We start from the raw sequence: 27,554 nt of genomic DNA on the forward strand, positions 1-27,554 counted from the left end.
TGCCTTCGGAGTGCTGGGATTAAAGGCGTGCACCCTGGGACTAGAGAGATGGCTTAATGGTTAAGAGCGCTAGCTGCTTTCCCAGAGGTCTTGAGTTCAGTTCCCAGCAACCACATGGTGGCTCCCAACTATCTGTAATAGTATTCATGAAGACAGAGCACTCATGTATGTAAGTTACATGAATAAATTTTTTTAAAAACCATGCACCAGAGTTGTTTCCTTCCTGAATTTCAAAGATAAGATTGCTACAGTCGCATTACAGTACTCAGTTGTATTTCAGATAATCTTTAAAAAAAAAAAAAAAAAGCATATGCCACCACACTCAGCTGATTCATGACTTTCTTTGTTCTATAAAGCTATAAAAACCTCATAAAGCCAGGCATAGTGGCGCACGCCTTTAATCCCAGCACTCAGGAGGCAGAGCCAGGCAGCTGGATTGCTGAGTTTGAGGCCAGCCTGGTCTATAAAGAGAGTCCAAGAAAGCCAAGGCTACACAGAGAAACCCTGCATCAAAAAACAGAACAAAGGGCTGGAGAGATGGCTCAGTGGTTAAGAACACTGACTGCTGTTCCAGAGGTCCTGAGTTCAATTCCCAGCAACCACATAGTGGCTCACAACCATCTATAATGTGATCTGGTGCCCTCTTCTGGCCTGCAGTAGTACAAGCAGGCAAAACGCTGATAAATAAATAAATCATCAAAACAAACAAACAAACAACAACAACAACAAAACAAAAGAATGAGAACTGTGGCTGGGTACTGTGTTCACACCTGTAACCCAGCACTCAGGGAGGCAGAGGCAGGCGGATCGCTGTGAGTTCGAGGCCAGCCTGGTCTACAAAGTGAGTCCAGGATGGCCAAGGCTACACAGAGAAACCCTGTCTAAAAAAAAAAAAAAAAGAAAAAGAAAAAAGAAAAACAGGTATGGTTTGTTTGTTTTGAAAAATTAATGTTTTATTGTCATAATTGGATGGCAGTTGGGTACAACAGACTCTCCACGCTTCATAATTTTCTTTTGTAAACTAAAAAGGTTACAGGATTTAAACAGCTGGTGGCTGGTTAATCTTTTCAGGGCCCGATTAGGCAAACTCAGTCATAGTGGCCTCAAGCTCTTGTTAGCGCCAGAGAATTCACCTGCCTTTGACCCCTCCGCAGCAACATCCTGGCAGTCATGCACGGCTACTTCAAGGACCGGCACACTGGAATACTTTCCAGAGAGGCAGTGAAGGAAGGGTTCGATCATTTTGCAAGGCCCACACTGCATGGCAGGAGAGGCCACAACTACAAGCTTGTGTCCAGCACTGAGCAGGACTTCCTGAAAAGCCTCCTTGCTCTCGATCCTCTTCACCATTTTGGCTGCTGAGGGAAGGGAAGGGATCAACACAGGAGTTTCTGTAGAATTTGAGGGAAATGGCTCAGAGACGCCCGATGGAGTTTGCCTAGAGATGAGGTTTTAATTTCTAGAGGAGAGTGGACCAGGGGCAGTAGGAGTCTCAGGGGGAACAGGTAATCCTGTAAGAGGAGGCAGTAGGCCAGGCGGTGGTGGCACTCGCCTTTAATCCCAGCACTCAGAGGCAGGTGGATTGCTGTGAGTCCAAGGCTACACAGAGAAACCCTGTCTCGAGGTGGAAAAAAAAAAAAAAGAGGCAGTAGGATTTCTTCATCCTTGGTTTCATCACCAACAGGAAGCCAGGCTTTCTAGCGTATGCCTTTCACCATTCTCAGACTGCTTACCCTTTTCTATTAAACCTTGTTTCTGGGCTGGAGAGATGGCTCAGAGGTTAAGAGCACCACCTGCTCTTCCAGAGGTCCTAGTTCAATTCCCAGCAACCACATGGTGCCTCACAACCATCTATAATGTGATCTGATGCCCTCTGCTGGCCTGTGGGTAGAACACTGCATACTTAATAATAAAGCTTAAAAAAGAACAAAACAAAAAACTCGTTTCTATTTTTAAAAAAGATTTATTTATTTATGTATACAGCATTCTGCCTGCCTGCATGTATGCCTGCACACCAGAAGTGGGCATCAGATCACATTATAGATGGTTGAGAGTTACCATGTGGTTGCTCGGAATTGAACTCAGGACCTTTGGAAGAGCAGCCAGTGCTCTTAACCACTGAGCCATCTCTCCAGCCCTTGTTTCTACTTCTGAAAGAGGAAAGAAAGAACTGGGAGTCCAGTCTAGGCTGCATGGGTCTGGAGTAGTTCAGAGACTGACCAGTCTGACCATAAATTTTATTGAAGAAAAGGCTTTATTCAGTTACTGGTGCCAGGATCACCTAAATGCAGCTCCCACCATAGCAGTCGGGTTTATAGAGGCAAAGAACACAAAGTTACATCTTGTCTACCTACAACCAGAAGGTCATCTTAAGCAAAGCAAGGCTTTGTTGTTGTTCTAGTCGAAGGGACCCTCCCCCAGAGACCACAGACCCCACATAGACCACAGCTTGCTTGACAAGACCAATTCCATGACAAGCTTCCTTCAGGTTTTCTTTTCTTTTTCTTTCTTTCTTTTTTTTTCTTTCTTTCTTTCTTTCTTTCTTTTTGGTTTTTTGAGACAGGATTTCTCTGTGTAGCCTTGGCTGTCCTGGACTCACTTTGTAGACCATGCTGGCCTCGAACTCACAGCGATCCTCCTGCCTCGCCACCACTGCCCGGCTTCCTTCAGGTTTTCACTCTACCTAACTAGGTAAAGCTTCTAACAATTTCTGGAAAAACCACAAGTTATGGACAGCTCATGGGCAGCTAATCACCTTATAGAACAAAACAACTAGCTACTACGGTTTTATTACTTCATGGCCTTGATAAAGAACACAGTGGCCCACGCTTTTAATCCCAGCACTCAGGAGGCAGAGGCAGGTGGATCACTGTGAGTTTGAGGCCAGCCTGGTCTACAAAAAGCAAGTCTAGGACAGCCAAGGCTACACCGAGAAACCTTGTTTCAAACAAACAAACAAACACACACACACACACGCACACATGCACACACGCACACAGCTGGCCCCATCTACTCCAATTGAACCTGGGTGTTCATTTCTGGAACCTCCCTCTAGAGGAGCAAGGTGATACTAGCATGCTAGAGTAAAAGCACTTTGCTTTTACAGTGTCCTGCGGTCTTTCTTCAGCAGATCACCAGGACCCTAACAGTTGTCTTTTTGTGTTTTGTTTTGTTTTTGAGACAAAGTTTCTCTTGTAGAACAGGCTGGCCTGGAACTCACAGTAATCTGCATACCTCTGCCTCCCAAGTGCTGGGATTAAAGGCGTGTGCCACCACACCCAGCTTTGTGTGTTGTGTGTGTTTCGAGACAGGGTTTCTCGCGTGTAGCTCTTGCTGTCCTGTAACTTATTTTGTAGACCAGAACTCACAGAGATCCACCTGTCTCTGCCTCCCCAGTGCTGGGATTAAAGGCGTGCACCACCACGCTTGGCAGTAATTGTAAACTTTAAAACATAAAGTTAGCTATCAACATAATAACATTAGTCATCATGAGGCCCCAAGAGAACCTGTTTCCAAAAAATGTGTGTGTGTTGGGGCATGGGGGTTTGCTAGGCAGTGCTGGAAAGATGGTGCCATGGTTAAGAACAGTTCCTGCTGGGATCTGGAGAGATGGCTCAGAGATTATGAGCACTGACTGTTCTTCCTAGAGGTCCTGAGTTCAATTCCCAGCAACCACATGGTGGCTCATAACCATCTATAGTGAGATCTGGTGCCCTCTTCTGGCATTCAGGTGTACATGTAGGCAGAGTACTGTATTCATAATAAATAAATAAATCTTTAAAAAGAAAAAAAAAACCATTTCCTGCTATGTCTGAATGACCAGAGTGGTCAGCTGGCTCACAACTACCTCTAGATCTACTCTGATGCCGTCTTCTGGCCCCTGGACACAGACTTGCACAACTTTTTAGAAAGCAGCGTTGTTTTGGGTTTTGGTTTGTCTGCTTGCCCCATGCATGCCATAGTGTTTACAGAAGCATTGGGGGTTGGTCTGGTGATACGTGTTCTGAAGCTGCTGTGACAAGCACAGTCGCATGTCCACCTGGTCTTGATGTGTAACCTTTGCTCTACCTATTTAAAGTTGATTGGTAAACAAAAATAGCTTACATGCCGGGTGATGGTGGCTCACACCTTTAATCCCAGCACTTGGGAGGCAGAAACAGGTGGATCTCTTCAAGTTCAAGGCCAGCCTGGTCTACAAAGTGAGTTCCAGGACAGCCAGCCAGAGCTACACATAGAAACCCTGTCTCAAAAAGCCAAGTGTGGTGGCGCAGACCTGTAATCCCAGCACTTGAGAGGCAGAAGCAGGAGGATCACTGTGAGTTGAAGGTCAGCCTTGTCTACAAAGTGAGTTCCAGGACAGCCAAGGCTACACAGAGAAAAACCCTGTCTCGAAAAACAAAACAAAACAAAAAAACAAAACAAAACAAAAAAAGGTTTAATATTACTGTACTCAAAGAGAACCATAAGAACCATAAAGAAAAATTGGACTTCCAAGTGTTAACGGCTGTTCAGGGTTGTTTTAGTGCCAGATGGTGGTGACCTACGCCTTTAGTCCTAGCACTTGAGAGGCAGGGGGAATCTCTGAGTTTGAGGCAGCCTGGTCTATGACGGAGCTAGTTCTAGGACAGAAAGGGCTACATAGAGAAACTCTGTCTTAAGAAACAACCAACAGAGCCGGGTGTGGTGGCCCACGACTTTAATCGCAGCACTCGGGAGGCAGAGGCAGGCGGATCGCTGTGAGTTAGAGGCCAGCCTGGTCTACAAAGCGAGTCCAGGATGGCCAAGGCTACACAGAGAGACTCTGTCTCGGGAAAAACAACAAAAGAAACAACCAACAAAGCTGGGCATGGTGGCGCAGGCCTTTAATCCCAGCACTTGGGAAGCAGAGGTGGGCAGATATCGTGAGTTTGAGGTCAGCCTGCTCTACAAAGGGAGTCCAGGACAGCCTAGGCTATACAGAGAAACTCTGTCTGGAAAAACCAAAAACCAACCAACCAACAAACAAAAACCAAATAAATACATAAATAAATTAAAAATTAAAAATTAAAAACTGGGTGTGTTGGCAAGTACCTTTAATCCCAGTACCTGGGAGGCAGAGACAGTTGGATCTCTGTGAGTTCAAGTTCAGCTTGGTCTACAAAGCAAGTCCAAGACAGCCAGGGCGACATAGAGAAACACTGTCTGGGAAAACCAACCAAAAACCCAAAAGCCCATCTGGACACCTGGGAAACATCTGTTTCAAAACAGGATGTATGTGACTTTTATGTTCTTTGCCTTTATAAACCCCTGACTTGGTTTATGTGGCTTGGTGCTACATTTGGGAATCCTGAATCCCAGGTGTAGCCCTGGTGCCATTATCTGAATAAAAGCCTCTTCTTTGTTCAACTATATTTGTGGTCAGACTGGTGAATTTCTGAACCACCCCAGACCCATAAAAATCTCAAATGAATATTCAGTCACTGCCCCACCCCTTTAAAGACATTTCCTTTCGTAGACTTAAACTCCCCAATCCTGAAAGCTTTCTGTGTTGCCTAGACTGGCCCCCCAAATTCACAATTTTTCTGCCTCTACCTCCCCAGTGCTAGGATTATACAAATACACCACTGTTTTATAAGTTTCCTGCAAGATTAAAACATTACTCTTGTGGGAAGCTCCTTAAGCAGGATGGCGAACACCTCAAAAGAGATTCAGGAAGTCCCTGAAACTGACCAGATTCGCTAGGCCCCCACCCACCCCTCCCTGCTAGAGTAAACAAAAGACAAAGCGAAGCCGAGCTTTCAACAAGCTTCTCAAGAGGAGGACTCTTGACTCTGTTTAAGAACAGCTGCCTGAAAGATGTTTAGATCTCTGCGGAGTTCATTCTTTAACCTGGTGAGTTGCCTGCAGGTGCATGGTATGCTCCAGGGTCCCAGCTTTGGGAGCTGTTCCCCACGATGGGTGGTCTCGGTCACGTAGCCGGCGCCCAGCTCCCACACCAACAAAACTTAGTCACTCTGGGTGGGAGCTACTAAGAAGATCAGTTCCGCCATGGTAAAGCCACTGCGCCTGCGCAAACCCTACCGCGCACTTCAACTCCTTGGTACACACGGGGCGGGGCCAGCCAAGTGAGGGGCGGAGCCCAACCTCCCAAAACTTCCTTAGCATCCTAAGTGAGTTTACGTGAAGGAGCGACTTTTAAAGCCGGACAGTACAGTGTCCAAGCTGGGTGCGGTAACACACGCTGTAATGTGGGTGGGGTCTCGATAGATCGAACGTGACCCATAACCACTGAAAGCAAAACAAAACCAACCAACCACTTCCACCCCATAACTCAACTCCTGTTCTTTATTTTCCCGAGACTGGGTTGCTCAGCACGAAACCTTGCTATTTACGTTATAGGGTTTTCCTTCTCTGCTCGGTTTTTTTCCTCTACCTCTCAGCTAAAACGTGTGAAAACGCAGATTCTTTTTTTAAACCGCATTGTTCCCCGAGTGGGTGCACCGTTCCTGGAGGTACTGCAATACCACGTCGATGCGTGGAGTGGACGGAGCAAGCTCCTATTCCAACTCCTACTTCCAAAAATCCATTTAATATATTGTCCTCGGATAGAGGACGTATCAGATATTAAACTGATAAGAACAGATACTACACTTGATCTTAGCCAAAAGGCCGAGAAGCGATAACCCGACGCTCGCACACGCCGGCACCAAGGACGAGCGCGTCCACATTTACAATCACGGTCACAAGCTCTCAAAAGCCACGAACGCGCGTCCGACGCCGACTCTCCGGCCTTAGCCTTCCCACCGCTTTCACGCCGGAGAAAGCCTGTGAGAACAACCGGGCCGAGAATATGTTTGTTGCTCTTTTCGTTCCCAGAGTTCCGTGGACACCCGGCCACGTGCTCATTTGCGTGCCCCGCCCAAGCGCGCCGGATGCCCCAGCACCGGCAGCTTCCTAAGCCTCTGCACCGTATGGCACAACCTGAGCGCTGACGGAAGCACTGAAATCTCTCCGTGGTCCTGCAAGGTTCTTCGCGAGCTATCAGACAAATAATTGACTACACCAACACAAGAGGTCCTTGAGCAAAGGGGCCTTTCGATTTCAAGCTTTAGATATATCTCACTATTTTTTTTGTTGTGAGGCAGGGCCATCTCATTATGTAGGTTGGGAAAGGACCCAGGTTGGATTCCCAAGCACCTACATGGAGGCTCACAACCCTCTGTAACCTCAGCTCCAGGGGAACCAAGAGGCACTCACGTGGCTCACATATATGAACGCAGGAAAACATTCATTCACGTAAGTCTTTAAAAAATACTTTTTTTTAAAGATTTATTTATTATTTATAGAGTACGTAGAACTGCAGAACAGAAGATGGTTGGGAACAAACATGTGGTTGCTGGGATTTGAACTCAGGACCTTTGGAAGAGCAGACAGTGCTCTTAACCTCTGAGCCATCAAAACACAAGGCTCAGGAAGTAAAAGCTTCGGAGACACACAGGATTCACATGACCCCCTTCCCTCAGCCTACATTGTAACAGTAATGAGTAACAATTACAGGGCAGAGGAGACGCCCCATGCGAGCCCAGCTGCATCTGAGTTCCAAGAAAGCAGGTGCCATGCCCTGGGCTTTTTGGCGATGCAGCTGCCTTTGAGTCAGCCATGTTTGTTGTTGTTGTTATCCATGTTTTGTTTTTTGTTGTTTTTGTTTGTTTGGTTGGTTTTGGTTTTTTGAGACAGGGTTTCTCTGTGTAGCCTTGTTGTCCTGGACTCTCTTTGAGGACCACGCAGGCCTAGACCTCACAGAGAATGCCTGCCTTCCGAGTGCTGGGGTTAAAGGTGTGCCCCACCATGCCCAGCTTCATCCGTGTTCTTATAAGTACCTATGTTGCTCTAAGGAACCCCAGTAAACTCACTGGCTCACCAAACTAGACTCGGGTGGAATCCTCTTGTTAGTGTGTCAGTAGGGCCTTTTCTAGGGTGAAGAAGAGCTTTGTTCACATCTCCCCTGACGAGGTCACACACTACTCTCAACACCCCGGCCATCTCTCCAGCCCAGAAAGGAATCAGCGCCCAAGAGGGCTTGTGAGCCAGGGAACTAGATCCAGGGCCTAAACGGGCCAGCCTCCCTGAAGAAAGTGAAAGAGTAAGGGAAGGATGGGGCTTCAGGGGAGGCTAGCTGGCCAAGTAGGGCCTCATTGGAACACTCAGACTAGCCCCAGGATGGACAGGTATATGTGGGGGTGACCAGGCTTGGATCCTGTGGGTAGCCGTGTAGTGGGTAAGAGGTGGTGAGATTCAGGGTGTACTGCGATAGCAGAGCCGCCCAAACTTGCCAACATGGGAGCTATGGGTCTAGAGACGGAGAAGTAGAGGGAGGGCACCGCCAAGAGTTCTGGCGAAAGCTCCTCAAGGACACAGGTGCCATATGATGGATTGGAGAGTCTCCGATTTTCAGAGAGGCTTGTGCCCTGTTCTGAGATCAGCTTGTGAGTCAGATGCTAGAGCCAGGTGTCAGACAGCTATGGGCAAATGACAGCTAAAAGCTGTTGCAGGCACCGTGCTGGGCTGAGAACTGCCTGCAGAAGTGGGGACAGTTCTTTTTTTTTTTTTTTCCTGTTAGTGGTAGTAGGGATTGAAGGCAAGGCCTTGCACAGTCTAGGCAAGTGCTCTACCGTGAAGAACCTTCAGCTGTTTTGATCCAAGACGGAGGGTTTCTCTTGGCTGTCCTGGACTGGCTTTGTAGACCAGGCTGGCTTCAAACTCAAAACTCACTGGGATCCGCCTGATTCTGCCTCCCCAAGTGCTGGGATTACAGGCGTGTGCCACCGGGCCTGGCTCTTCAGCCCTTTAAAAATATTTAGCGATGATGCCTTGCCTAGTGCCCAGGCCTTGAACTTGGGATCCTCCTGCCTCAGCTTCTGAAGTGCCTTGGAATCACACCCGTGAGGCACTGTGCCCTTCTGGGAACCTCTGACAACTTGTTTACTTGTAGCCAGAGACATAGCCAGAGACTGTCAAGGACCCACTTGCAGTGAAGCCATTTTGGTTTTTGGATGCCTTAGTGAGACTCTGTCAGGAGTGGCTTTGGATGTGGGCTTGGGACAGGTGCTGTGAGGAGGACTGACGGAAGCTCTTTAAACAGGGTGCTCTTGAGAAGTGGGGTGTGTACGTCCCTGCAAGTGTCTGATTGGGAGACATAGGACTTTCATGTAGAGAGCAAAGTGGCAGCGCTCACAGGCATCACCAACCGGACAACTTGGTGAATGTCAGAATGTAGGGAGCCCTGCGCGGGCGTGCCGTCCTTCTCAAGATCGCTTAAGGCCGTGCACTCAGAGTTTGTACTGAGCGTACCTTTCCACTGGTCACATGTGGTGTTCTTCCCCTATATCCTGTTTAGATGTACCCGATGTTTTTGCGGAACCCCTCCTTCTGCAGGCTGTGTATACTGTTGCTCTGCCGCACAGTAAACGCAGACTTGGTTGGGATCCCGTCTTGTCTTTATTTCTCGAATCTCTTGTCCCATCCATTCCCTCTCCCCCTTCCAGGTACTCCTGGTGACTGACCTGCGGGCCAGGTCACTAGAACAGCAGCATCTGCAAATGCAAGACACCTAAGGAGAGCTTCGCCTGCATTCCCTCTGACAGGATCTCACTGTGCAGCAGTGGCTGGCTGGAGCTTGCTATGTAGACCAGGCTGGTCTGGAATTCACAGAGATCCTACTGGCTCTGTCTGTGCTACAATTAATGGCCTGTCCCATGACACCCCGCCTTCAGTAAAAATCCTCTTGACCAAATTACACACACACATAAATAAGGAAACCGGAGAATAATGCGCGCACCTAAAAGTATGTGAAACCACGCTGGTCGAGGTCTACCAGCCTCATGTAGAAAGCAAGTTCCAGGACAGCAAGGATTACATAGACCCTGTTTGAAAAACCAAAGAAATGATCCTAGCTAGCCACAGTGACACCCTTCAGCCATGCCATCCAAAACATCAAGTTGTCCTTCTAGATGGGGAACAGAAGACTAAAAAGACTGGTTTTTCGAGCCAGGTATGGTGGCACACGCCTTTCATCCCAGCACTAGGGAGGCAAAGGCAGGCCGATCGCTCTGAGTTCGAGGCCAGCCTGGTCTACAAAGCGATTCCAGGGCAGCCAAGGCTACACACAGAAACCCTGTCTGGAAAGCAAAAAACCAAAAAACCAAAACAAAACAAAAAAAATAAAAAGACTGGTTTTTCTCAGTCTTTTTTTTCTTTTTCCTTTTTTTTTTTTTGGTTTTGGTTTTGGTTTTTTTTTTTTTTTTTTTTTTTTTTTTTTTTTTGTTTTTTTTTGGTTTTGGTTTTTTTTTTTGGTTTTTGTTTTTTGTTTTGTTTTGTTTTTTGTTTTGTTGTTTGTTTGAGACAGGGTTTCTCTGTGTAGCCTTGGCTGTCCTGGACTCCCTTTGTAGACCAGGCTGCCCTTCAATTGACAGGGATTCATCTGCCTCTGCCTCCCAGATTGCTGGGATTGAAGGTGTGTGCCACCATGCCTGGTTTGCTTTTTTTTTTTTTTTTTTAAGACTGGGTTTCTCTGTGTAACAGCCTTAGCTATCCTAGAACTCTCAAAAAGACCGTTTTCTTACTCTCTTTTTGTCCAACACGAAAAATATAGAAGACAAGTTGGCGCAAACCTTTAATCTCAGTACTCAGGAGGCCATGACAGGCAGATCTCTCTGAATTCCAGGCCAGCCTGGGGTACATAGCAAGTTCCAGGCTAGCCAGGTCTACACAGTGAGACCTTGTCTTTAAAAAAACAAAATAGCTGATTGTGCTGCCAGTACTCCTACCAACCTGGTAAGCATTCCTTTGACCCTCTTAGACCTTCTACAAGAAATATGACAAAACCCAGCACCACAAAGTGACACAGTATATGAAGGGCAAGAATAAGCAGGGCACTGGTGGCGCACACCTTTAATCCCAGCACTCGGGAGGCAGAGGCAGGTGGATCACTGTGAGTTCAAGGCCAGCCTGGGCTACAAGTGAGTCCTGAACAGCCAAGGCTACACAGAGAGACCTTGTCTGGAAAAAGAAAAAAGAAAAAAGCAAGAAAAAAAAAAAAAAAAAGGAAAGAAAATAGAAAGAAAGAAAGTGTAAGTTTAGGGGCTGGAGAGATGGTTCAGAGGTTAAGACCACAGTCTGCTCTTCCAAATGTCCTGAGTTCAATTCCCAGCAACCACATGGTGGCTCATAACCTTCTATGATGTGATCTGATGCCTTCTTCTGGCGTGCAGGTGTATATGCAGGCAGAGCACTGTATACTTAATAATAAATAAATAAACCTTAAAAACAACAAAAAAAAAATAAGTTTAGCCAGGTGTGGTGGCGCTTGTCTTTAATACCAGCACTCGGGAGGCAGAGGCAGATTGCTGTGAGTTCAAGGCCAGCCTGGTCTACAAAGTGAGTCCAGGACAGCCACGAATACTGTTCTCAGTTTGTTTAACCTTTTAAAAATTATTTATTTGTTTATTTATTTATTATCATTATTATTTTTTTTTTCTTTTTCTTTTTTTTTTGGTTTTTCAAGACAGGGTCTCTTTGTGTTAGCTTTGGCTGTCCTGGACTCCCTTTGTAGACCACGCTGGCCTCGAACTCACAATGATCAGCCTGCCTCTGCCTCCCAAGTGCTGGGATCAAAGGCATGCGACACCTCGCCCGGCTTTTTTTTTTTTTTTGGTTTTTCGAGGCAGCGTTTCTCTGTGTAGCCTTGGCTCACAGAGATCCGCCTGCCTCTGCCTCCTGAGTGCTGGGATTAAAGGTATGTGCCACCACTCCTGGCATGTATATTATTTTTTTTTTTTTTTTTTTTTTTTTTTTTTTTTCAAGACAGGGTCTCTCTGTGTAGCCTTGGCTGTCCTGGACTCACTTTGTAGACCAGGCTGGCCTCGAACTCACAGTGATCCGCCTGCCTCTGCCTCCCGAGTGCTGGGATTAAAGGCGTGCGCCACCACGCCCGGCTTATGTATATTATTTTTTAAATGACCTTTTTTTGGGGAGGGGGATGTTTCAAGACAGGGTCTCTCTCTGTTAGCCTTGGCTATGTTGGACTTGCTTTGTAGACCAGGCTGGCCTCAAACTCACAACGATCCAACTGCCTCTGCCTCCGGAGTGCTGGGATTAAAGGCATGCCCCACCACACCAGGCCTTAGGAGCCTTCGTTACAGAGGTGAGATCAACAATCAGGTGGCAATGGTCCCAGTGGCCACAACACAGTTTCCTGGTTATGCAAGCTCTGACCAGGTCAAGGGATGCTTGGACCCCTGGATTCCAGTTTATCTACTTATTTGTTAGGTATCTCTTTCCTTGGCTGTTAGATTTTGATGTTTTGAGACTGTCTCACAGGGTAGCCCAGGCTAGACTGGAATCTACTGGAACCTTCCTGTCTCAGCCTCGTTAATGCTAGGATTACAGGCCAGAGCCACCACACAGCTCAGTGCTCCTGTGGGCCAGGGTCAAATCCAAGGAGGAGCCTGAAAAAGCAGAAAGCTCCAGTTCACACACTCCAGGGATGGCACCAAGAATCATCCCAGGGACTGCAGGAAGAAGGGATAAAGCTGGACATGAAACCAGAGTGGAGAGTGGTGTGTGGCATTTTCCAGGGAGGTGTGAACAGAAGTCTCTTTCACCCCCTTGAAAAGGCACTGACCACTAACAAAAGAAAGGATCCCACCACTCCACTAGAGAACCAGTGTGTTTATCGGGTTTCTTACTGATGAAAGGAAACGGGTTACTCACGGGAGCTCGGAAAACTCAAACTTTAGCAGCACACGGCTTGTGTGCACTCATGAAAGCTGTATGGGTCTGGGGTCGCTCAGAGATTCACCAGCCTGACCATGAAGACATGGTAACAAGAGGGTTTTGTTCAGTCAGACACTGGTGCCCGAGCTACGCCCTGTGAAGGTTCTCTGGCAGGCAGTGCCCTTCTCCCGGATTCCCTCTGCCTCCTTAAAAACCATGGGGTTACATTCCTAAAGCTAGCCATCAAGGTCTCTTCCCTTATTTGTCCACTTCCTCCTCCTGAGCTTGACTCCCAAGGTCCAGATGTCATAGTATTGAAGTCCAGCGATCAAAAGCCCACTTCCGCTCACTCAGTTAACATACCAATTAAAATTAAAACACCTCATCCTAACGCCAGGGTTTCTCCTTGTGCCTCTAGAAGCTGACAATTGCTATTGGGCCATGTCTCTCCTTTATCCAGAGGGACTGTCCCTGCCCACCTCTCCTTTGTTCCCCTTCCCCCTTGTCCTGTATGTCCTGCGTTTCTCTTATTCCTGCCCTGTGTCCCTCTGGGGCGAATAAATCTCCTTTGGGCTGAGAACTAGGCCTTTGGGGTCCTGAACTGATACTGATCGATCCCTTACCCCCGGGACTCCAGTGCAGCCTGTAGTCAGGGGCAAAGAACAAAGTTACATTGTGTCTTGAGCAGAGACAGCACTTACCCTTATGACCTTTTGTCTTCTATAAGCAAGACCAGGCAATGACCAAAACAACCACCAGCCCTTAATATTTGGATTTCCAACTTTGATTTATAGTTTTCATAACACAGTAAGATTTAAACTTCAAAACAAAGCGGTGTACCAAGAAGAGACTTGATAGTCTGTGAGCATATACGGGGGAGGAGGTCCCCCTCAGTCACAGCCACAGGAAAGAGGAGTAGGGGAAAGTGGGAGGGGGGAAGGAACGGGAGGATACAAGGGAGGGGATAATAATTGCGATGTAATATGAATAAATTAATAAAATATAATTTTCAAAAAGCTGTGGCACACACCTTCAGGGAGAAGGTTTGAACTCAGGATAAATCCCTATACTGAAAAAAGGCCTAGTGAGAAAGAGAGGAAGGACTTGGCCTCCAAGGAGAACTGAACGGGCTGAGGGGCTAGTCAGTCACTTAGGTAAAAGGAATAACAGACACCTATTAAGTAAGCGTTGCTAGCACTCAAAGCAATCTGTCTCGAGGAAAATATGCCCAGTCTCAAGACAGATGAAAAGGCGAGAACTAGAAATCAAATGGTAAGAAACCCAGTGAGAAGTACAAGCGTAGTAAGTTACCCCACGGCCAGTAAAGAAACAGAGAACTTCACTTTCTTTTAGACCAGGATCGTGAGTCCCCCGAGGGGGTGCACCGTTCCTGGAGGTACTGCAATACCAGGTCGATGCGTGGAGTGGACGGAGCAAGCTCCTATTCCAACTCCTACTTCCAAAAATCCATTTAATATATTGTCCTCGGATAGAGGACGTATCAGATATTAAACTGATAAGAACAGATACTACACTTGATCTTAGCCAAAAGGCCGAGAAGCGATAACCCAGCGACGCCACACGGCCGCACCAGGAGCCAACGCACTCCCATTCAACTCACGGTCACGAGTACTCACGCGCCGGCAAACACGCGCCGGACGTGGACTCTCCTGCCTTAGCGTATCCATCACCCGTATGCCGGGGAAAGCCTGTGAAATCAAGAGGTCCGAGAAGTTTTTGTTTCTCTTTTCGCTCCCATAGTTCCGTGGAGACGCGGCCGCGCCCTCATTTGCATGCTCCGCCCATCACACAGCAGAGGCTCAGACAGCGCCCCCTGGATGCAAGAACTTGGAAGGCTCCTTCAGCCACTGATCCACAGACCTGTAGATCTGCCAGGTTCTTCACAAAACTTCAGATGCAGGATTGAGAACTGCGGGAGGTCCTCGCTTTACATTTCTTCCACTTTCTCTCCTTTTTTTCTCTTTCTCTACATTTTTTTTTAAGATTTATTATTTATACAATATTCTGCCCGCATGCTGGAAGAGGACACTAGATCTCATTATAGATGGTTGTGAGGCACCGTGTGGCTGCTGGGAATAGAACTCAGGACCTTTAGAAGAACAAACAGTGCTCTTAACCTCTGAGACATCTCTCCAGCCCCTTTTTCTCGACCTTTTTATTTGGGCCAAGAGCGGGAATAGAACTCAGGACCTTTAGAAGAACAAACAGTGCTCTTAACCTCTGAGGCATCTCTCCAGCCCCTTTTTCTCGACCTTTCTATTTGGGCCAAGAGCCTTTTTTTGTTTTTGTTTTTCGAGACAGGGGTTTCTCTATGTAGCCTTGGCTGTCCTGAACTCACACTGTAAGCCAGGCTGGCCTCGAACTCACAGCGATCTGCTTGGACCAAAGACGTGTGCCACCTCCACCTGGCCTTGGGCTAGGATTTTGTGTCTGGGTGTGTTCTGAGCCTTTGCCAAGGCTCCCTTACATAAGGAATCCACAGTAATGTGCAAAGTATGTAGATTTAAGAGGTGGTATTCACACTGTCGAAGAAACTTGTTAATGGCTATGATCCATAGAGCTGTGTATATTGCTTTGTCAAGGGGGTTATTACTTTGGTGGGTGGCTGCTCCATCTTATTTGCTGTTGGTGTCAAAGCCTCAAACAGGAGCTATTAGATGGGATGAATGAAACCTTTTATTAGCTAACTCAATGTCTGTTCCTACATAGCTGCTGTGGTGGTTTAAAAAGCAACAGCCCCTGGCCTCTGTCTTCTTCTCTGCTGTTTATAGAGAAGCAAGGTCGGTGAGTGCATACAAAGTTCCTGCTCCGGACCTCAGGGAAGCCAGGCTGCCTGAAGAGAGGCAGGGTCTTAATATGTAGTTCTGTCTGGCCTGGATCTTCCTGCCCAGACAAGGCTGGCCTTAAATTCAGAGTTCTGCCTGTGTCTGTCTCCTAAGCACTGAGATTAAAGCTGTGTCCACACTGTGTTCAGCTTGATGGAAAGAATTCAGGTAAACTGGGTCTGGTGGCCCATGCCTCCCAGCACTCAGGAGGCAGAGGCAGGAGGAACGCTGTGAGTTCAAGGCCAGCCTAGTCTACAGAGAGAGTTTCAAAACAGCCAGGGCTGTTATACAGAGAAACCCTGTCTCAAAAAACCTTAAAAAAAAAAAAAATTAAGGCTGGAGAGATGGCTCAGTGGTTAAGAGCACTGGCTGCTCTTCCAGAGGTACTGAGTTCAATCCCCAGCAACCACATGGTGGCTCACAACCATCTGTAATAGGATCTGATGCCTTCTTCTGGAGTGCATGAAGACAGTGTACTTACTTATGTACATAAAATAAATAAATCTTAAAAAAATAAAATAAGAGCCGGGCGTGGTGACGCACGCCTTTAATCCCAGCACTTGGGAGGCAGAGGCAGGCAGATCGCTGTGAGTTCGAGTCCAGCCTCGTCTACAAAGCAAGTCCAGGACAGCCAAGGCTACACAGAGAAACCCTGTCTCAAAACACAAAACCAACCAAACAAAAGAACTCACTCTGTGGATCAGATCAGCTTGGAACTCAGGAGATCCACCTGTCTCTGTCTCCCCAGGGGTGGGATTAAAGACGTGCTCCACTACAGCACATTTTATTCGACTTTGTTTATTTATTATTTTTTAAAATATTTATTTATTTATTATGTATACAGTGCTCTGTCTGCATGCACACCTGCAGACCAGAAGAGGGTAGCAGATCACAGTCGATGGTTGTGAGCCACCATTTGGCTGCTGGGAATTGAACTCATGACCTCTGGAAGAGCAGTCAGTTCTCTTAACCTCTGAGTCATCTCTCCAGCCCCTTATTTATTTGTTTTGAGACAGGGTTTCTCTGTGTAACAGCCCTGACTGTCTTGGACTTGCTTTGTAGACCAGGCTGGCCTTAAAACCACAGAGATCCGTCTGCCTCTACCTACCCTGGAGTCGTGCGCCACCACCGCCCAGAGGCTGATTCTACTTTTAGAAGGAACGCAGGTGAGGATCACCGAAACCTGCAGGTCAGTCAGGGCTTCCTAGGCCGGAGACTCCCTGTGAAAACAAGAGGAACGAGGAAAGGAAGGAACGAAGTGGGGCGCGGGGAGGACACACCTCCCAGAGCGGTAGTTCTAGCAAAGGAGCTTAATGAAATCAAAAGGTCCCACCTCCCTAGGCTCGGTCTGATCCTTGAGCAGATCAGAACGTGTCTTCCCCGGGGCCACACTCAGGGAGGGCACAGGTCCCCTTCCCGCGGTCCGGATCTCCGCTCAGGGCTAGACGCTATGCCGAATGGACTAGATCAAAGAGGGGCAGTGGTGGGGCTGGGGTAGGGTCTTGCGGTGGGCGCTGTCAATACTGTGTCTGAAAGACCGTGAAGAAGAACCTGGCAGAGCAGCGGGCGCCTGCAGATGCATTCATCAGCCCTCTGCAGCTCAGAGACCAGAGGATCGCTGGGCGGAGCATGCAAATGAGCACGTGGCCGGGTCTCCACGGAACTCTGGGAACGAAAAGAGCAACAAACATATTCTCGGCCCGGTTGTTCTCACAGGCTTTCTCCGGCGTGAAAGCGGTGGGAAGGCTAAGGCCGGAGAGTCGGCGTCGGACGCGCGTTCGTGGCTTTTGAGAGCTTGTGACCGTGATTGTAAATGTGGACGCGCTCGTCCTTGGTGCCGGCGTGTGCGAGCGTCGGGTTATCGCTTCTCGGCCTTTTGGCTAAGATCAAGTGTAGTATCTGTTCTTATCAGTTTAATATCTGATACGTCCTCTATCCGAGGACAATATATTAAATGGATTTTTGGAAGTAGGAGTTGGAATAGGAGCTTGCTCCGTCCACTCCACGCATCGACCTGGTATTGCAGTACCTCCAGGAACGGTGCACCCCCTCGGGGAACAATGCGGTTTAACAATAGACTTATTAAGCTTTCATAAACTCTGTAAGCTTTGGTATGTGTTTTATTGGGCCTGAAACCTATATGTTTATTTCTCTTATTTCTCAAAATACAGGGCCCTCTGTGTGTTTGGTTGTTATGGATCACTTTGTAGAGCACATTTAGTCTTAGATTCAGCCACCGGCTTTTTCTCTGTCCCGAGTGCTGAGAAACCATTTAATCCCAGCCTAGAAAGGTAGTTAGAGACCAATGTATTTTTTGTTTCCTTGTTTGTTTGTGTTGTTTTGTTTTGTTGTTTTGTTTTGTTTTTCTTTAGATTTCAGCCAACTCAGAGCTACAAAACACACGCAAGCTTGGCGGTTTGAAACCAGTCTGGTCGTCAGAATTTATGCAGCTAATGTATTTTTCGTTTCTGAGGCCAAACTGTATGTGTAGCCCTGACCCGGAATTTGCTTTGCGGACCAGGGTTGGCCTCCAACTCTCTTTAATGCTAGGTCTAAAGGTGTGCATCAGTACGCTCTGTTCCTTTAAACCTCAAAAAAAGAAAGAAAAATGAGGCGAGTACAAATATTGTCAGAAAGAAAGCTTTGTGAATAAAAGGGACCCCCCCCCAACTATTTTCACTTTTGTTGTTTTTTGTTTTTAATCAGTTTGTGTAGCCTTGACTCTTATGAAAATCAAGCAGTGACAAATACGTCCACCAGGGGGCAGCATGTACTCATTTCCAACCCTATAATGGGCAACCATAGTTGATAAGCTCCTAGGCTTCCCTTCCTCCCCAGAGCTCATCTGCTCATCTGTACTTGGTTAAGATGCTGTGGGGAGCCCGGTGTGGTGGCGCACGCCTTTAATCCCCTCACTCGGGGTGGATCTTTGTGAGTTCGAAACCAGCTGGATCTACACAGCCAGTCCAGGACAGCCAAGGCTACATAGAGAAACCCTGTCTCCAAAAACAAACAAACAAACAACAACAACAAAAAAAAGATGCCCCCACACAGGGATGGCACCATAGTCTGTAATCTCAGCACCCAGGAGGTAGAAGGAGAGGGATGTCAGGTTCTGGGTCAGCTGGACCTCAGAGACCCTGTCTCAAAAGAAGACACCACCCAGCTGAGATGTGTTCAGTCATTTCCAGGGTGAGCTCCACCCATCCTCTCACTCTCCCTTGCTTTGGAGCATGGCCTATAATGAGGAGGAGGGGGGCCTGTAATCACTGAAAGTTCTCATTACATACCGAGGAGTGAGAGTCTCAAAGAGAAGTAGCTTGTCCAATCCAGTGTGCTAGTGAGGGTGTGGACACGTACTTACTCTGAAGACCAGGGTTTTTAGCATGCCAGGACTTGGATGTTGAGGTTGTATTAGATATTATCCTGACCTCCATTTTTCTCCCCCAAAAAAGTCTATACATGGGGCTGGAGGGATGGCTTAACAGTTAAGAGCACTGGCTGCCCTTCTAGAGGATCCAAGTTCAATTCCCAGCACCCACAATGCAGCTTGCAAACATCTGTAACTCCAATTCCAAGGATCAGATACTATCTTCTGGCCTCCGAGGGCACCAGTCATTGGGCTCAGTGACTCACGCCTTCAATTCCAGCACTTGGGAGGCAGAGGCAGGTGGATTTCTGTGAGTTCAAGGCCAGCTGGTCTACAAAGGGAGTCCAAGACAGCCAGGGCTACACGGAGAAACCCTGTCTCAAAAAAACAAAACAAAAACAATCTGCTTATGTGTATAAGTGTTTTGTTTGAATATATGTCTTACTATTTAAGTCATTATGTATATCACAAATAGTATACACAATGTCGTGTGTATATAAGTGTTGTGTCTATGCACCTTCTGTGTGCCTGATGCCCAAGGAGGTCCGAAGACAGCATCAGATTTCCTGGAACTGGAGTTTCAGACAGTTGCAAGCCAACGTATGGGTGCTTCTAACCAGTGAGCCAACTCTCTGGCCCTACTTACTTAATTTTGTTTCTTTTTTGTTTTGTTTTTGTTTTTGTTTTTGAGTTTTTGAGACAGGGTTTCTCTGTGTAGCGTTGGCTGTCCTGGACTCACTCTGTAGACCAGGCTGGCCTCTGCTGGTGCTGGGATTAGAGGCGTGCGCCACCACGCCTGGCTGCTGCTTGTTATGTGTGCACCTAATGATGTGTGAGTGTCTATGTATTCACCAGTATGAAGGTCACAAGACAACTTTGTGGAGCCTGTTCTCTCCTTTGACCTTTGTGTGGATTTTACGGATGGAACTTAGGTTGTCAGGCCTGTGGGGCCAGGACCTTTACTGGCTAAGCCATGTTGTTTCCCGCCCCTCAATATTTTAGGCAGAATCTCATGTGGCCCAGGCTGTCTTCGAACCTAGTCTGTAGCTAAAGATGATTTCGAACGCCTGATCCTGTGAGACAGCAGAATTTCAAGTCGAGTCTTGGCCAGTCCCTTACTAACAGGAGCCCCTGAGGGCTCAAGGACACCCGAGACTGGTAACATCATACACAAAGGAAAAAGGTGTGGCTCCGTCATCAGACATGGCTATGTCACCAGGCATGTTCCTCCATGGATTTAATCACTCCATCTGGCTGACTTTCTGGCATAGGGGATGCCAGACACAGCGCTCAGCTCCGTGTAGCTTTGGATAAGAAGAGCAAGCTCCCCGCCTTCTAGGGTTCAAAGCGCTGAGCAGACGGCCGGACGTGGGAAGCCAGAAAAGGAAGCAGTGACTCCCAGCTCATCTGTCCTCCTGCCTGGGACGCTTATCCAACTCCAGTCACTTAAACATTGTTTCAAACGCCCCTTCTGTAAAAGGTTCCCCCCCCCCCCCCCCCGCCAGCAATGCCAGCACCCTCAAACAAAAGCAAACAACCCCTCCAAAAAAACAGAAAAAAATCCAGACCTCACCTCCTCCTCCTCCTCATTTGTCCGTCCACACCTTCCCTGCAAACATGAAAGATAAAGGTTGTTGGGGTGAGGGTGTCAGTTCCATTTCCTTCATCCGATAGGTGACAATTTCCGTCTTGGGTGTGAATCCCATGTGGAAGGGCTTGTTGAAAAGATGGCTGGCACATGACAACTTGGTGTATTTTCAGTTTCACAGCTCTAGTAACCTTTGTTCCAAACCAGGGTTGTTTGTACAATTCCTAAGGAGGTGGGTGACCTTGGCTAAGTCATATAGCTGTTCTGTGCTTCAGATTTGTCTGTTTGTTTGTTTGTTTGTTCTTTTTTTTTTTTTGAGACAGGGTTTTTCTGTATAGCCTTGGCTGTCCTGGGCTCACTTTTGTAGACCAGGTTGAGCTCGAACTCACAGTGATCCACCTGCCTCCACCTCCCAAGAGCAAAGATTGAAGGTGTGCACCATCACGCCTGGCCAAAAAAAAAATTTTTTTAGACAAAACATACTCCTGATCCTGATATATTATATTTTGTTTGTTTGTTTTTATTTATTATTTATTTATTTTTATTTTTGGCTTTTGGTTTTTTGAGACAGGGTTTCTCTGTGTAACAGCCCTGGCTGTCCTGGAACTTGCTCTGTAGACCCGGCTGGCCTCAAACTCACAGAGATCCACCTTGCCTCTGCCTCCCAAGTGCTGGTGATTACATTTAACGTCTTAGAGCTAGTTGACAAACCATCTCTTCTCACTGCCTAACTCCCCTCTCTCTCCTGCTTTGAAGTCTCTCTTCTCTCTCCATCCCTTCCTCTTATTATTATGTTATTAGTGCTTGTTTGTGTGCTTTGACACAGGCTCTTCTGTAGCCCAGGTTGACCTCAGACTCACTAGGTAGCAGAAAATGACTTTAGTTAAACAACTGATCCTCCTGCCTCCCTCTCTCAAGTGCTGAGATTTGAGGTGTGGACCACCATGTACAACTTTTTTATTTTTGTGTTTTGAAAGAGTCTTTTGAGTATGGAGCGTTGCCTGTCTTGAAGTTCACCAGCTAGACTGGGCTATCCTGGAATGTACTTCCCAGTGCTGGGTTCACAGGGCTGTACCACTGTGCGTGATTCAGCTATGGATATTTAAAAAGAAAATTGTGTAGAGGCAGGGGGATCTCCGAAGCCAGCCTGGTCTACAGAGTGAGTTTCAGGACACAGAGAAACCCTGTCTCAAAGAACCAAAGAGAAAGCTGTTAGGCTGGAGGCTCCTCCTGTGGGGCAGCGTTCCCTGTGCCCTCGGCCTGCCCTGTGCTTCTCCTCCCCGCAGCTTTACCATGCTCACCTCAGCCTCTGGGACCTAGCTACCATTTTACTCTGTCCCATCATCCTCATTTCAGGGAGGTAAAAAAAACCAAAAAACAAAAAAACATATATATATATATATATCTCCCCCCGCAGGGTATGGTAGCACACGCCTTTAATCCCAGCACTCAGGAGGCAGAGGCAAGTAGATCACTGTGAGTTTGAGGCCAGCCTGGTCTACAAAAACGACTCCAGGACAGCCAAAGCTGACACAGAGACACCTTGTCTCGAAAAACAAAACAAAACAAAACAAATCACCAAAAAAAAATTTTTTCCCCCCAAAGTCCCTGACCTAGACTGATTTCTGAAGCTCTCTAGGCCTTTGGAGGCTTTTCCTGAACTGTCAGGCAAGGCAAGTGGCTGCTTTTGTGGTAAGGAGGGGACAGAAAGGTGACCAAGGCATGCTGGTGTTAAAACATGTGGCAGCTTCTTTATCAGCACTCGCAGGAGGGACGGGGGGGGGGGGGGGGGGGGGGCAGGAAAGGGCTGGACCGTTGCATGCCGGTAATGACTTCTCCTCCCCCTTTCCAATCCTCTTTACACAGCTTTTGCTACAGGTAATCCTGTTGTCCTTTTGGTCACATTGCCCTTTGTGACTTCTCCTCCCCTTCAGGGCAGCCGGAACTGCAGCTGCTAAGGATGATGCCCCCACCCCCACCCTCACCCCCACCCAAGTCTCCTGCATTTCTAGAAACATTTCCAGAAGTTTCTAGCTGGCATGTTCTTTTCCCTCATCTGAAATCCTACATGTCCACACTTGAAGGATTTGTAAAAACTCAATATATGTGTTTTTCCTGAACTGCCACTGCCTGTCACTCATGACAGTAAGACTTCAAGGCTTAAGGAGTCTGTTGCCCTAGAATTGGGGCTCAGTTTGAGGTCAGCAAGAGCTTTATCTCTTTGGGGAAGAACTCAAGGTCAGTGTGTGCTAGGCAAAGGCTCTATCACTGCACCGCACCGTCATGCCTGGTTCATCTGTATTTTTGGAATAGGATCATGTTAAGGTGCCCGTGCTGGATTTGAACTCATTATATAGCATGGAGAAGTTCTGAGTTTACCATCCTCTTGCCTCAGTCTCCGGAGTTCCTGGGATTACAGGCTATGTTTCTTTCTTTCCAGGGTTTCTCTGTGTAGGCTTGGCTGTCCTGGACTCGCTTTGTAGACCAGGCTGGCCTTGAACTCACAGTGATCTGCCTGCCTCTGCCTCCCGAGTGCTGGGATTAAAGGCGTGCCATTAGAAGAAATGGTACTGAAGATGTGCGCTTCTAAGCCCAACTGAATTTTATCTTCTTTGTTGTAGTTGTTTTTATTTTGTTTGTTTGCTTTTCGAGACAGGGTTTCTCTGTGTAGCCTTGGCTATCCTGGCATGACTCTGTAGGCTAGGCTGTCCTCGAAGTTACAGAGACCCATCTGTCTCTATTTTAGTCAGGGAAGCCCTTGGGGCTCTGCTGTTGGTGTGAGCAGCTGCGATGGAGGAATTTCCACTAAGGCTGCCTGGCCTTATGGCTTCCTCATGAGATGTATAGCACATGATACCTTAGCGATACAGACACAGCATGAAGGAAACTGAGGTACAGAGATTGCCAGAGGCTGGGCTACATCATGAGATCTCTTCTCAAAAAACAAAAACAAAAAACCTAAACAAAATTCAAGCGTGAGGTGGTTGCACACACCTTTACTCCCAGCACTCGGGAGGCAGAGGCAGGCGGATCGATATGAGTTCAAGGCCAGCCTGGTCTACAAAGTGAGTCCAGGACAGCCAAGGCTAACACAGAGAGACCCTGTTTCAAAAAACCAACCAACCAACCAATAAACAAAACCAAAACAAAGCACCTGAGTACAATGGCCCATGCCTTCAGTCTTAGCAAGGCAGAGGCAGGTGGATCTCTTTGAGTCCAGCCTGCTCTATATAGTGAGTTCCAGGGCATCTAGGGATATATTGAAAGCCCCTAAAAAAAAAAAAAAAAAAAAAGAGCCGGGTGTGGTGGCGCACGCCTTTAATCCCAGCACTCCGGAGGCAGAGGCAGGCGGATCACTGTGAGTTCGAAGCCAGCCTGGTCTACAAAGTGAGTCCAGGACAGCCAAGGGTACACAGAGAAACCCTGTCTCGAAAAAAACAAAAAAAAACAACAACAACAAAAAAAACCCCAACAACAAAAACACGCCCCCACCCCCACCCCAGTGGTTGAAGCAATGGCTCAGTGGTTAAGCGCATTTAACTGCGCTTCCAGAGGATTCCCGGTTCAGTTGCCATCCACCCACGTCAGGCAGTCACTACTACCAGTAATTCCAGCTCCAGGAGATCTGACACCTTCCAAACATTTCCATATATTAACACATACACATACAGAATAAATAAAAATAAAATCTTAAAATCAACAATAAAAATAGCAGCTAGAGCCAGGTGGGGTGGCGGCACATGCCTTTAATCCCAGCACTTAGGAGGCAGAGGCAGAGGCAGGTGGGTCTCTGTGAGTTCAAGGCCAGCCTGGTCTACAGAGCGTGTTCCAAGACAGCCAGGGCTACACAGAGAGACCCTGTATCGAAAGACAACCAACAACAAAAACCGTGGCTAGAGAGATGGCTCAGTGGTTATGCTGACTTGCTGGTCTTGCAAAGGTCCTAAATTCGGTTCCAATCACACAAGTTCTGCATCTCGTGAATGCCTGTTAACTCCAGTTCCGGGGGATCTGACGCCCTCTTCTGGCCATTGTGGGACCAGCCATAGTGCACACATACAAACAGGCAAAGCACTCGCTTTTTAAATTTAATTTTATTTTTTTACTTAAATTTTTATTTTTTTACTCGTTTTGTATAAAATAAAAATATTAATCCCCCCCCCAAAAAAAGACATGTGCCTGCAACCCCAACACGTGGGAGCGGGAGGTGGGAGGATGCGGAGTTCAAAGTCGTCCTTGGTTACAAAATTAGTTGAAGGCCAATCTGGACTACTTGAGACCTGCCTCGGTAACCGGCTTAGTTACTATGAATCATCTGTATGGGGTTCCAGGTAAACGCTGTTTTGAAAACTGGACGAAGAAAGCTACTTAAATGGGTACGACTGGATGAGGAAAGATAGCGAAAACTTGTCAGCATCTCTTGGAGCAGACCCTTAGGTGGAGGGAGACTATTGGTGGGCGGCTGCTGTGTCTGCGGGAAAAGGTATGGTGGGGTGGTGTCATTATTAGACATTTCTTTCCATGCTCTCGTCAGACGCGGCCACGCCTGTTCCTTTGGTCCTTCTCACCTCCCAGCCCTGATGAATTCCAGGCTCCATTCCAAATACTGGAATAAAGTAGAAAAAGGTTAAATAAAGCGGTTCCGGATAGAGCGAGCGTTCCCTCCCCAAGATGGGGCTGCTCCGCCTGGGGGCCGATGATTGGTTGGCCCGCGTCATATGACGTCACAGGAGGGTTTTTAATACAGAACCTGAGCTGCGGCGTAGCAAAGTCCGCTGGAGCTGAAACGCGTCCTGCGGACCAGATGTCGAGGACGTAGCTGGCGCGGAGCGTGGCTGACTGAAGGTAAAGGGCGGTGTAGAGACGCCGACTTGCGGGGTTTGGGGGAGCTGGTGTGGACAACTGGAGAAAGGCAGGGGGATGGCGGTCACAGCGGCAGCCGGGGCATGCTAACGGTGTGGGTAATGCGGAGGGCGTGTGGGAGCCGACCGGCACCGGGGCTCTTATTTGGGGCACACTGCCCGACCGCCTCTTGCGGGCGAGAGAATTCTCTAGGGAATGAAGATCCCAGCGTCTGCATTCACTAAAGCTCAGAGAGAGGCGCAGGACAACGATCTTACCGCAGGATCCGCACCCTGAAGGATCCTAGCACCTCAGGGCCCCTAGGGCAGGAGAACGCCTGCTGCACCTGTAGGTACTTAAAAAAAAAGAAAGAGAGAGAGAAAGAAAGGAAGGAAAGGGAAAGGAGGAAGGCACGCGAGATGGCTCAGGGGTTAAAAGTGCCCACCCTGAAGCCCAAAGACCTTATTTGATCCCTGAGGGCCACATACTCTTGCAAGTTGCCCTGCCTTACACGCACAATCCGTGTGGGGCTTACACAATTTTTTTTTAATGTGGAAAAAAGAGGCACCTTAACTGTTTTAGCAAAAGGAACATTTAGAGGAGTGGGCTGCGGACTTAGGGAAAAAATCCAAAAGTTGCAAATTTGTGTTTATTCTAAACCTTTCTCTCTCTCTGTGTGTTCCCCCCCCCCCCACTTTTGACCTTTTCTTGTTTAGATAACCCAGCCGGTGCTGCTGCCTGCAGTTTCAAGGCCTCCCCGCTCCTCCTACCCCTGTACTGGAGCCCCAGACCTGCTCCTTAGGTCTACCCTGCACCCTAGCTCAACATGGGGAACCACTTGACTGAAATGGCACCCACGGCCTCATCCTTTCTGCCCCACTTCCAGGCCCTGCACGTTGTGGTCATTGGGCTGGACTCAGCAGGGAAGACGTCTCTTTTGTACCGTCTCAAGTTCAAGGAGTTTGTCCAGAGCGTCCCCACCAAGGGCTTCAACACTGAGAAGATCCGAGTGCCCTTAGGGGGGTCCCGTGGGATCACTTTCCAAGTATGGGACGTCGGGGGTCAGGAGAAGCTACGGCCGCTGTGGCGCTCCTACACCCGCCGGACAGATGGACTGGTGTTCGTGGTGGACTCCGCTGAAACCGAGAGGTTAGAGGAAGCCAAGGTGGAGTTACACCGAATCAGTAAGGCCTCCGACAACCAGGGGGTGCCGGTGCTGGTGTTGGCCAACAAGCAGGACCAGCCGGGGGCGCTGAGTGCGGTTGAGGTGGAGAAGAAGCTGGCCGTCCGGGAGCTGGCAGCTGCCACGCTCACCCACGTGCAGGGCTGCAGTGCGGTGGACGGGCTGGGCCTGCAGCCAGGACTGGAGCGTTTGTACGAGATGATCGTGAAGAGAAAAAAGGCCCCTCGGGCAAGCAAGAAGAGACGGTGACCCCGAGGCTGCCCCTCCCCTACCTACTAGGGGGTCAGTACACACGATAGGCAGGCAGGGGACCAGTGACCTCTCAAGCCAGTCAGTCTGGGTGCTGGACCTGTCCGCCTCAAAGGACTGAAGGACCGACCGTGGGGGGGTCCTGTTAATCGGTGCCACGTAGGGGGAGGGGAGATGAAGTGTCTTCACTGCTCTTCAGCTGTAAGAGGGTAGGGCCTGCCAGACTGGAGACAAATGTAAACGCTGACTCTACCTCGACCCTGGCTCTCCATTTTTTTTTCCTCCCTAGCGTTTTACTTGGATGCGTATTTTTACTTTTGCAGGGGAAGCGTGTGTAGGAAGTTGTCCAGAGGATGCATTTGGGAATGAACTGAGACCATCTTCCCTCTCCCCAGAATTGAGGGGGGCGGGGGCTCCTCAGCTGCTCTTCTGGTCACAACCCTTCAGTGTCTGTGAAAGTGCCAGGATCCTCCGTGTTCACAGATCCTTAGCCTTTTTTTTTTTTTAAATAAGTGTTGTATCTCCTCTGTATTACCTTTTTTTTTTTTTTTTTTTTAAGCATTTGCTTGTAAGTTATTAAAGTTGATGGTTCTACCTCTTGTTTTGACCTGGTAACTAACTTCCTCTCCGCTGACTTACCTAGCTCTATGGAGAGTTTGGGATTTATTTGCATGGAGCACAGGAAGGGGAGATATGCTTATCCTGGATGAACAAAACACCAAG

General features: G+C 48.0%; 1 protein-coding gene and 3 non-coding genes across 4 annotated transcripts; 2 read left to right on the forward strand and 2 right to left on the reverse strand.

The window, feature by feature from the left end:
- Nucleotides 1–6,469: 6,469 nt before the first annotated feature.
- LOC127200915 (U2 spliceosomal RNA) lies at nucleotides 6,470–6,660 on the reverse strand. The gene has a single exon (XR_007832132.1). It is a non-coding gene; the product is annotated as a U2 spliceosomal RNA (small nuclear RNA).
- Nucleotides 6,661–14,127: 7,467 nt separating this feature from the next.
- Nucleotides 14,128–14,318, reverse strand: LOC127200912 (U2 spliceosomal RNA). Its single transcript, XR_007832129.1, has one exon. It is a non-coding gene; the product is annotated as a U2 spliceosomal RNA (small nuclear RNA).
- A 3,141-nt stretch (nucleotides 14,319–17,459) lies between these two features.
- Nucleotides 17,460–17,650, forward strand: LOC127200913 (U2 spliceosomal RNA). Its single transcript, XR_007832130.1, has one exon. It is a non-coding gene; the product is annotated as a U2 spliceosomal RNA (small nuclear RNA).
- An 8,446-nt stretch (nucleotides 17,651–26,096) lies between these two features.
- Arl4d (ADP ribosylation factor like GTPase 4D) lies at nucleotides 26,097–27,332 on the forward strand. Its single transcript, XM_051158723.1, has one exon. The coding sequence runs from the start codon at nucleotides 26,226–26,228 to the stop codon at nucleotides 26,829–26,831; it is 606 nt and encodes a 201-aa protein (XP_051014680.1). The 5' UTR covers nucleotides 26,097–26,225; the 3' UTR covers nucleotides 26,832–27,332.
- Nucleotides 27,333–27,554: the final 222 nt, after the last annotated feature.

Source organism: Acomys russatus, chromosome 16 (genome assembly GCF_903995435.1).
Source record: "Acomys russatus chromosome 16, mAcoRus1.1, whole genome shotgun sequence".
NCBI lineage: Eukaryota > Metazoa > Chordata > Mammalia > Rodentia > Muridae > Acomys > Acomys russatus.

Excerpts from the sequence above, each read along its gene's own strand:
- Arl4d (XM_051158723.1), top strand. The coding sequence starts at position 26,226 with ATGGGGAACCACTTGACTGAAATGGCACCCACGGCCTCATCCTTTCTG.